Source organism: Homalodisca vitripennis, chromosome 6 (assembly GCF_021130785.1).
Source record: "Homalodisca vitripennis isolate AUS2020 chromosome 6, UT_GWSS_2.1, whole genome shotgun sequence".
Taxonomy (NCBI): domain Eukaryota; kingdom Metazoa; phylum Arthropoda; class Insecta; order Hemiptera; family Cicadellidae; genus Homalodisca; species Homalodisca vitripennis.
Window position 1 is genome coordinate 144559521 of NC_060212.1, and position 11162 is coordinate 144570682.

Genomic DNA, 11162 nt, shown 5'->3' on the forward strand with positions numbered 1-11162 from the left:
AGATAGAAGCCATACCTTGAATAAAAAGTGTCATTAATTAGAGTGAAGTGCTGTAAACCGCATATTAAAAGGTTGGTCTAATCAGAAATAGCGGTGTGCAGAAGAAAACAACTATCAAAAAGCTATTTTGAAAAAGATCCGTTATTTATAATACACTAGCAGTTTCCCGCGGCTTCGCACGCAATTTCCCGTTGAAAACAGTACACTATATTCACTTATTCTTTTTCTATCACATTCTAAACATTGCTGAGATAATTGACAGTCGTTCCTTCGTGAGCCTCTTGGGCGCATTATGGAGGTATGTATCATATCCCTGCCTCTATCTTTCGTGGTGTTTGCTAGGTGTTGATAAGTTATTCAGAACAGTTACTGTATACGGATGAATCTCGGTAAACTAATTAGGTTATAAAGAATCACATTCGGTCTGTTAAAATTAATTTTCTGTCTAAGATATTTCCAGTATTATTTTAGGAGTGTGCCTTCAAGAAAATGTATCAAAGAAACCAAGTTTCGATCATAAAGTGTCTTCTTTCGGCTCTTTTCATTTACCTTCGATGTAACCAAATTCGATTACCTTATGTGCACACATTCACGGATTTGTATAATGAGGTTGTTTTCATAATAGCGTTTAATAGTATTTTCTTTGAATTAAATAGTTTATTGATCATTGATGCAATCTGAATTTAAAAACACTACTGATCAAGCACTTTACAATAAAAATGTTTTAAATTTTAAATGTAAACAAATGTTTCTGCCTCTTTGATGAACTTCAGCTGAAAGTATTATCAGCTGTTAAGTATCAGTTCGCTTTGTATTACGTGTCGTAGCGCAGTCTGTCGGATCCAATATAAAACACACCAACATCAACAACAATTTATAGAAATTTTTTAATTATTAAAAAATTAATGAAATAAACTATTGAAATAATTGGACCAAATACCTCTCTAAAAGTATGCCTATGTTACTTCCAGGAACGTGTAGAATCACTGTACAAAATTTCACGATGTTTCGTGCATTGGTTCCAGAGTTGTAACGGAACATACAAACAAACATTCGCATTTATATATATAGAAGATCATATTAAAATAGGATGAAGGAATTAGCTATATCGACATGTAACAGTTATTGCTTATAGTGGTTAAGTAGCAGTGTAAAACTGCAAAGTTTATAGATTTTATAAAACTGCAAAGTTCAGATTAAATCACAAATTTAATGTTTAAAGAATATTAATGCGTTTCCAAGTCTTTTCAAACACACATATTGCTAAATAATGTAACCAGAGTTATTTGTAACTTTGCCTTAATTAAATCAAATTAATGCAATGGGTCAAAATACTTCTTAATAAATGTAGTTCTAATAATTATTGTATTAATTTTTACAATTTTTACAAAGCTCCTGTAAATAAATATTATGTAAAAAGGCTAGCCTATATAACTAGTCTTACGCTATGGTAAATTTTATGAAACAACGTGTTCATGACATTGAACTTTTATTGTAAACGTTTGGACTAAGATGTAGGAAAGTAATGGTACGTCCGTCTCAATCTCAAGTACTTATCTAGAGCATCCTGTAAATAAGGTGAAATCAGTTAGTACAAGTCCTAGCTTGAAAGTCATTATTGTATTTTCATTACTTCATTATAAATTTACATACAAACAGTGCTTTAAATTGTAATGCATAAAAATTAAAAATAACTGTGTTCAAATTTATTCACCATTAGCCATAAATATTTAAAATATTTGGCACAAAACAAAGAAATATTAAAAATTTCCATTAGGAACATTGCATATGGTTTAGATTTACAAAATAACAGTGAGCAGGTTTTGAAGAACATATCTAATCGAATGCAACACTCTGTTTAGTATTTGTTTATTAAATACTTGTTATGAAAATACTTAATATGTAAATAATAATAATATATTATATATATTTACACTATAAACTTATACTAATAATGTAAATACTTACATTTGTATTATGAAAGTAATGTTATGTACGTCTTAATCTCAAGTAGGACTTAACTACAGCATCCTGGAAGGTATTGTGCAATATTGATTTAACTACACATAAGGTAAACTCAATTAAAAAAAGTCACTGTTTTTCTAGCTTGAATTTCACGTTACGTATTTACTTTATCTTATTCATAAACAAGCAGTATTTTAAAATTATAGTGCATAATCAAAATAAAAATGACTCTGTTTTTCTTTTTAACTTTACTTAGCTTTTTAGTCATGGGTATTTAAAATGTTTTTCAATAAATAAAAAAAAACTTTAAGACAAATTTTATAAGGACATTAGTTATATTTACAAAATAATAGTGGAGAGATTTTGAAGTAAAATTAATACTTGGCATTTTTTTAGGTAAGTCATAATATATGCATATATTGAGGAAGACGACTCTTATTTTTTCAACAAATTTTAAGCATTTAGCTTAGGCTCTCACTAGGTTTCATCCAGAATTCTCGGTTTCAAATACAACATGATAACAAATACTCCTCTCAACATATAACATGTTTTATATAATCTCATTTTCAGTAGATTGTTTGTATAGAAGTCTAGGTGTAAATATCAAACTTTATAACAAACAAATTTCTATTAAAATATTTGACTAAAATTGGATATTAGTCTACTAATTGTTAATGAAATGTTCAATCACGGCGTATCTGTTGTTATATGAAACTCGCAAGATATTTCTGGAAATAACCCGTGTGGAAGTAAACTAATTTACTCAGAATTTGGTGAAGCGTTAAGCTAAAGTCATATTAAACCACTTCACTCGTTGGTGCCTGTGTTATCTCTTGAGAATTAATGTTGGTTGAATTTATCTTCCCCTCCTTACGTCTTCTTGTCCTACTGCGTTATTTTTTATCACAGCTGTTTCTCTTTTAGTTACTCTCGTAAATATTCAACATTGAATAAAAAGACCTATTATTAATTACAGCTATACGCAGCTTCATTCTATTTGATCCAATAATAAATAATTTATATATATATATATATATATATATATATATATATATATATATATATATATATATATATATATATATATTTGTTCTTTTGACCTCATAAGACTTATTTTCAATGGAAGCTTTCAATACGTTTGTTGAAAATTCGTTGCTTATTATTTATAAATAATAAACTATTTTCAAACTTAAATGAATATATATTTGTATTGCATGAGTGGGTACAGGTTCTTTTTTAGTATAATTTCAGTATGTATATATTCGCACATATTATGGTTTTATATTCATAAGAAACAGCCCTAATAACAGTACCGTATACTTTTTGTTCAGACAAAAACTTTCATTCACACCGCAAGGAGTTGTCCATAATAAAGTATTTAATTATTGTAATGTGTAATTATTTATTACAGGATTCTTCATTATAGAAAAGGTCACAGTCATTGCTTACAACAATTATAGGTCGTCTTACTCGCTTAATGAAATTATTGGAGGTTTAAAGGTGAAGCAACCAGTTATTAGTCGGGATAACTGGTTTTTACGTTTAAATAAATTTTGGTAATAGCTTTAACTGATACCATTTCTGAAGGCAAAAAATGGAAGAGATTTTGTTTAGAATTCTAAGAATTCTATATCTCGTTACCAATGATTCAAGGTAGGGGTATAAACATTATACATTATGATCATGAAAAATTAATAGATTGAGTAACATTTGTTTACGTATAAAATTGTATTATCTAAAGAAACCCTTATTAAAGTTATGGAATTTTCTTCAATTATATTAGATTGAAAATATAATTTTATTAAGTCATAAATTAATAAGAAATATGCTATTCTCCGAAGGTACTCGTACATTTACAGTACAAATTCACACATTTGCCTAGTCTTTTCTATTAGGGCTCGTCAAAAATTCCCTAAATACATATTTTAAATGTAATTCTTGGAAAAAGTTTCCAACAATTTCTCAAGTCAGATATATATGTAGATACCATGAGTTATTAAACACTCCTCATCCCGTTTTGTTACAACTCAGCCGATAAAACTTTACTTTCAAAAGGAGTGACATCAAAAACATTTACTAGGTCTCCAGGAGCAACGTTATTATGTCATGGTATTTAAGGATTGTGCAATGCGGCTACTAATCTATGTTACATACACTACGCTGATTGCGATTCCGTATTGATATGAGTATATATTAAAAGTTGAAATTGAAAAGGAATATAATCCTTGTTTTATTTACAGCTGCGACAGATTGTATGGGGTTCTCTGAGTACAGACAACTCCCCTGATGCTCTTTGTATAACCGTTAACACTGGGACTCCTTGGGGGAGGGTCCGACCTTTAGTGTACCGGGGTAGGCAATCACATATGTGCGTCATCCGTGTCACAGTGACACATTTGTGCTTTGACACACGGTGTCAGTATGTTACAAGCCGTTATTTTCCTACCAAAGTAGATTTTACTAATCTGCAGTGTTCATGTCTTTGCTGAGAATGTTGAAAAACAATGTTAAAGTCGAGACGAAACTACAAGCTTATTCGTATGCCTTTTTTTAATTAAAATTATGAACTTTATTGAAATTAAAACAGATTTAATTAAGTAACTATGCTCATTAATTAAACTTGACCCTATACCTTGTACTTTATACTTTAACGGTATGTCAAATTATTTATATTAGTAGATATTATCTAGTACTATAACATTAGAGGTTATAGGCTATAAACAACTGAGGAAGAGCTCAATCCTTGTAACGTGTGTTACAAGGAATTGTCTGGAATTGTCTGACAAAAGGAACACCAGACAAAAGGCACAAAGGTCTATTTTTGTAACATAATTGCCAGAAATCCTACTTTTCTTGAAAATCACCCATCGCTTATAACGAACTTGAAATCCAAAATTTATTTATTTTCATCGATTTCTCATTTTAATGTTCTCTGACCAATAAAGATACACTTCATTTACTGAACTCAGTATATAACTAAAAAATAACACCTGAATATGTTTTTCTTCTAATATATATTTTTGAGTCCATCACAGGTCTGTTGAGAAAAGACTTTTAACAATATTAATATTGTAGGGCCTACGCAAAAATATCTATATGACTGTATTTACTAATATATTGAAGCACTATATTTAGGAACTTTTTATCACCCATTGTTAATAACGAAATTTAAATCTAAAATTGATTTAATTGCATAGATTTCTCATTTTAATTCTCTCTGACCAATAAAGATACATTCCTCTAAAGGGTCAAGATCTCCAAGTTGTTTATATAAAGTCACAACTCTTACCAAATTGTGCCTATGAAGTGACACGTCTTTACTATTAAAGGGTCAAGATCTCCAAGTTGTTTATATAAAGCCACAACTCTTACCAAATTGTGTCTATGAAGTAACACGTCTTTACTACTAAAGGGTCAAGATCTCCAATGTGTTTATATAAAGTCATAACTCTTAACAAGTTTTGTCTATGAAGTGACACCTCTTCCTCTATCTCATCCTGTCGCTTCCATTCTATTGATAACCCCTATTATACCACTGTATGCTAAACATACCTACCCTCCCCCTCACTCACCCCTCCATCAAAATGTTTTATATCCCCTCGGCAGACAACAGTTTATCCATCTTAATGTCCTGTTATTATTTGAGGATAGGATATGAATGGACGTGGCTTTTGAAATCTCTCTCGGAAACGTGATTTGCATTATAAGTACTCATTGCATTTGATTGTGTTGAGTTTTTCACATTTTAAATTTAAGTACTTAAATTCATTGAGGGGTTTCTAAGAATCTTTTAATTGCAATATATTTACTCTGAATGCTATTACCATTTAATAATTCTTTATAAACGTAAAATATGAACATTTTAAATAGTTAATTTGAATAAATTAGTTAATGTGATTGAATTTAAATACAATATTGACTGAGGATAGTGTACAAACTCATTCAGAACATATTACATACAATAGTGCCGGATGTTTTAATAACTGCTGGTGTTTAATACAAAATGCAATTTTGCTCTTATTGTTTTAATTATTTACAGCAATATTATAAATGTTCTCAAACATTTGTAGGGAGGCCATTTTTAAACCTTGAATAAGAGGAAATTGTTAAAATTATAAACGAACTAGGATACAAAGTGCTTTAAATACGGAATGTGTAAGTATATGTTTTGATAACTATTAACTCCTGTTGTAAGAGATACCAGTCCAGATTTGGTGGTCGTATAAAAAATTAAGAGTATGCATGCTCTCTGGTGAGAGCTGTAATCGAAACAACTACGGTATTTATTATGTCTCCAAGCCCGTTTAGTAGTGTAACATTAATAAGTGAGAACCTCGTAAACGATTTTAGAGACCTGTTTATAGAGGTTAGATTCAAATTAGGTGTAAAATTAAATTTGAATGGTTCTTAAATTATCAGTTTAAAGGAATTTGAATTTACTTTTATTTCTACTAATTTTCTAAATTAAAACTGGTCATTTCAAAAAAATCTCCTCTTTCAGTCTTTTATCTTTAGTGGTAAACGTTACGATTAAAATAATGAAGGACCCGGCTCTTTAAAACAAATCATAAATATTGAATTAATCATATTTTAAGCAATTTTAGCGATATAATTGCATACACACTTGTCAAGTTTGGAAATATGACTTAAAGTAGAGCATTACGACTAAATTAAACTTAACAAAAAATTAGTACTGAAAATAGTTGTATTTAATGTTGTAGGTAGAATCTAGTTATACATATAGATTTTTAGGCTTTTTATTAATCAATTGCTAATCAAAACACAACTATTTTTTCATATTTATTTAGCTCATGTTATCATTGAAATTAAAAGTTAGTTAGCTTTGCTATAAAATCTAATTACTTTCCCCACTTGTGATTGAGCTACACCCTTTTGAAGGCGTAAAAGGATCATCTCATACTTAAAGGAATGTCCTATAAATTCTTAAAAGTTTGTATTGCTTGTATTAACTATACTATGAAACAACATAGCACTTCAAACTCCGATTATCTAAACGTTTCGGATGAGTATTCGTTTAGATAAAAGTGTTGCGGGACCACGCTGATTACCCGAGTGGTAATGTAACCAGGTAGGGTCTTGACACCTAAAGAGTAGGAACTCACAGAGACAACGCGGCACAACCGGTTCAACTGGGATTTATTGTTACTTCACTGATATAGTTTACAAATCAAAAGTTCTTTAACACATTCACAATTAAAGTTCTCTACTGGTATCACACAGAAATTATTCTAAGTATCAAGTATCAAACTATAAGATAGCTAGAGAAAGGGAGAGTGAGAGAGAGAGAGAGAGAGAGAGAGAGAGAGAGAGAGAGAGAGAGAGAGGAGAGAGAGAGGAGAGAGAGAGAGAGAGAGAGAGAGAGAGAGAGGAGAGAGAGAGAGAGAGAGAGAGAGAGAGAGAGAGAGAACTGTCACGTGTACCGTAGTGTGCTCGGACTGGTCGCGTTTTGCAGTCTGCAGAGACTGATCGCGTTTTGCAGTCTGCAGAGACTGATCGCGTTTTGCAGTCTGCAGAGACTGATCGCGTTTTGCAGTCTGCTGAGACTGATCGCGTTTTGCAGTCTGCAGAGACTGATCGCGTGTTGCAGTCTGCTGAGACTGATCGCGTTTTGCAGTCTGCAGAGACTGATCGCGTTTTGCAGTCTGCAGAGACTGATCGCGTGTTGCAGTCTACAGAGACTGATCGCGTTTTGCAGTCTGCAGAGACTGATCGCGTTTTGCAGTCTGCAGAGACTGATCGCGTGTTGCAGTCTGCTGAGACTGATCGCGTGTTGCAGTCTGCTGAGACTGATCGCGTTTTGCAGTCTGCAGAGACTGATCGCGTGTTGCAGTCTGCAGAGACTGATCGCGTGTTGCAGTCTGCAGAGACTGATCGCGTTTTGCAGTCTGCAGAGACTGATCGCGTTTTGCAGTCTGCAGAGACTGATCGCGTGTTGCAGTCTGCTGAGACTGATCGCGTGTTGCAGTCTGCTGAGACTGATCGCGTTTTGCAGTCTGCAGAGACTGATCGCGTTTTGCAGTCTGCAGAGACTGATCGCGTGTTGCAGTCTGCTGAGACTGATCGCGTGTTGCAGTCTGCTGAGACTGATCGCGTTTTGCAGTCTGCAGAGACTGATCGCGTGTTGCAGTCTGCAGAGACTGATCGCGTGTTGCAGTCTGCTGAGACTGATCGCGTGTTGCAGTCTGCTGAGACTGATCGCGTTTTGCAGTCTGCAGAGACTGATCGCGTGTTGCAGTCTGCTGAGACTGATCGCGTGTTGCAGTCTGCTGAGAGTGATCGCGTTTTGCAGTCTGCAGAGACTGATCGCGTGTTGCAGTCTGCTGACACTGATACCACGTGAGATCCTCTGAGGGGTTTTAAGGTTGGGGCAATCATTACCCATCATTACAATGTCTAAATTACATCATCTAATGTGACCAAAGTTCTAGATCCATCTAGAAGCTTCTGGAGAACTACTCTTTAACGATCGGCAAACAATGAGTGGTAAGCCGCTTGTACTAGTGATTCATGATAATGGCTAGATCAATACAATTAGTTAAGAAACGCCTCAGCTCTCACGCATCTCTTTCAATTTGAATATTGGTCTAACTCTAAAATAAAATATTAATATACTAAATAATAAAAAATTATAATACTAAATATTACTACTATAAAACTAAAGTAAAAAAGTAATATCAATGATGTTTAAAATTGCTATGCAATGTGAAATAAGAAGCATATACAAAAAATTTAATTTCAAAGGGACGAAGTGAAATTAGACTTTGAACTATTTATTGAGGAGCACATTTCGTTGTGCCTGTTTTTCTTTCAAGCCGAACCGCGCCCGCACGCACATACCCACACAAGGACCTGTTGTAAGAGATACCAGTCCAGACTTGGTGGTCGTATAAAAAATTAAGACTATGCATGCTCTCTGGTGAGAGCTGTAATCGACACCAGCGCGCCTGATGGCCGTAAAGAAAAAGATATCATTTTTAGTATCGACTTTAGTCAAGTAAATATTAATTAATTCTGAGCTAATCACGATTTTTTCGGCCTCGGATAAATTTTACTGCAATGTATAGTTCTGCCAAACGAGCATATAATATTTATCCATTAGCTCTGTATTTATATCTAAGTACCTAAAATTGGGAGGACTAACTTAATCATAAGACATTCCGTAAAATGTGCTACGAAGTTAACCGTATTTCTAATGTTGAACATGTTGAAAGAACAGACAAGATAGTACCAACATTGCTCATTTAACTCCAAAAAACTACACAATTTGTTTTGAATTAATTTAAATTAAAATTATTAAAAAATTGTATTTTCCAATTACTAACAAGAGTGTGATGCTGTGAAATTATACAACCTAATACATACTTTTACTACCGAAAAGACCACGAATATGACTAAAAAAAATCCAAGAAATTTGTCGATTAGTGAAAATTTTAAGGTTTTTATATCACATTATGTAACTACAAACGTGGTACTTAATCAATCGATATTTTTCTTAAATCCAACAGTCTTACTCTCAATTCAGTTTGGCCATTGCCACAATACACCACAAAAGTGATATTGCTATTTTATATATAACAATGTACATATGAACCATAAGTAATGTGAAACATGAATATAATACCTTCAATGAAGCTTTGTCGTTGACAGCACCGTAATGTTACATCACATGGCTGATCAAAGTGAGCGACCAACAAAGGATTTGACGTCGGAATATTTCTTCTGTGCGATCGGTTTTACAGTTCAATATAATTTTTGCAAAATTTATACGCTGTATTACTATGAATATAATATTTTCAGTACATTATAAGGAACTGACAGGTCCTCTTTAGAGTCGTATCCTTGTCGGATCGTCTAAGTGGTAACCGAATCTTGATTCCTCGTAAAACCAGGAAATAATTTTGGGAGGGAGGGGGTTCAGACAACTGATATTATCCCGTATTGGACAGAGAGTAAGGCCGTATTTTGCTCCTTGAAAAGTTCTTGACCCGTATCTGTGTTGAGGACGACCTTTCAGCAGTACATGTCAGCAATACTGAATAATTAAATAATAATAACATTTCCCAACATAGATATAGCTCTTTGTACGTGTTTTTGCACAGGTATTTCAAAGTTAACTCAGCTCGTTGGCTCTTGTACACATTGAGGCAGAGCTTTTGATCGGTGATCAAATAAAAGGTGAAGACTTAATAGAGGAGTTCACAATGCTTAAAAGTAGTAGGAAACTAATATAAAGAAACATAATAAAGATTTTCTAAATTAGAAAACATTGATACGTTAGTATATTTTTTAAAATTTTTCTTTTTATTGAAGTACTATACTATTATGATTTATGATCATGTATTTTTTAGTTTATAAAAGTATAGACTCACTCACTATATCCTTCTATCAATGTATGCTAAAACATCCTCCTCTCCTAGACGCCTCTCTTTTAGTGTTTATGTATGTACTTTTATTATTTGAGAAAAGGAGTTTAATGAAAACATGTTTTACAGATGCAAAACACAATTTTACTGGAAACTCTATGTTATGTTTATCGTTTACAGATGAATGTATGAAGGGAGTTTACATGTTACTTATATTACTAAAGACAGCAGTAAATGCACTTTTTAATTAACAACTTTTTTACTCGATACAGATTCACGTTTTCAGTTGAGGCATTTCGTCTTCGTGGATTTTAAGTGGCATTAACCTACAATAAGGTATGGTCTTTAGTGTTTAGTCTTGGAAGTTTTTCTTTAAATATAATAGCTATAAGTAATAAGAGTAAGTAATGAAATCACATTTCGTCCTGAATATTCAAGATGTTTTCTAAGTATAGAATCTATATTACGTTCTAGAACATCAAGACATCCAGGGTTAAGCTGGAAATATAATGGAATTTAAGTATTATAAATTATTGCCATTTTTCCATATGTTTTTAATATCATGATGAAGAATTACCTGAGCAAGTAACATTGACTTGCTCAGTCGAAAAGACTTCAGAAAAGTGCCTTTCATATTAATGCGCTACTTTCTGAGTTTCTTATACTCATAACTTCTTTAACTTGTACACTGTACAATCAGTATTGTACAGCGAACTTTAACAAAAACATTCATTACTTCAAACTCTGTATTTAGGAATATCACCATTACCGTGTACTGTAACATTCCTAGCTGTCTGCTCTGGTATGGGAAGG

At 32.7% G+C, this 11162-nt stretch overlaps 1 protein-coding gene across 1 annotated transcript; it reads left to right on the forward strand.

The window, feature by feature from the left end:
• The first annotated feature begins 292 nt into the window (after window positions 1-292).
• On the forward strand, window positions 293-8326 carry LOC124365588. Its single transcript, XM_046821581.1, has 2 exons — window positions 293-298; window positions 7439-8326. The coding sequence occupies exons 1-2, from the start codon at window positions 293-295 to the stop codon at window positions 8324-8326; spliced, it is 894 nt and encodes a 297-aa protein (XP_046677537.1).
• The last annotated feature ends 2836 nt before the right edge of the window (window positions 8327-11162 follow it).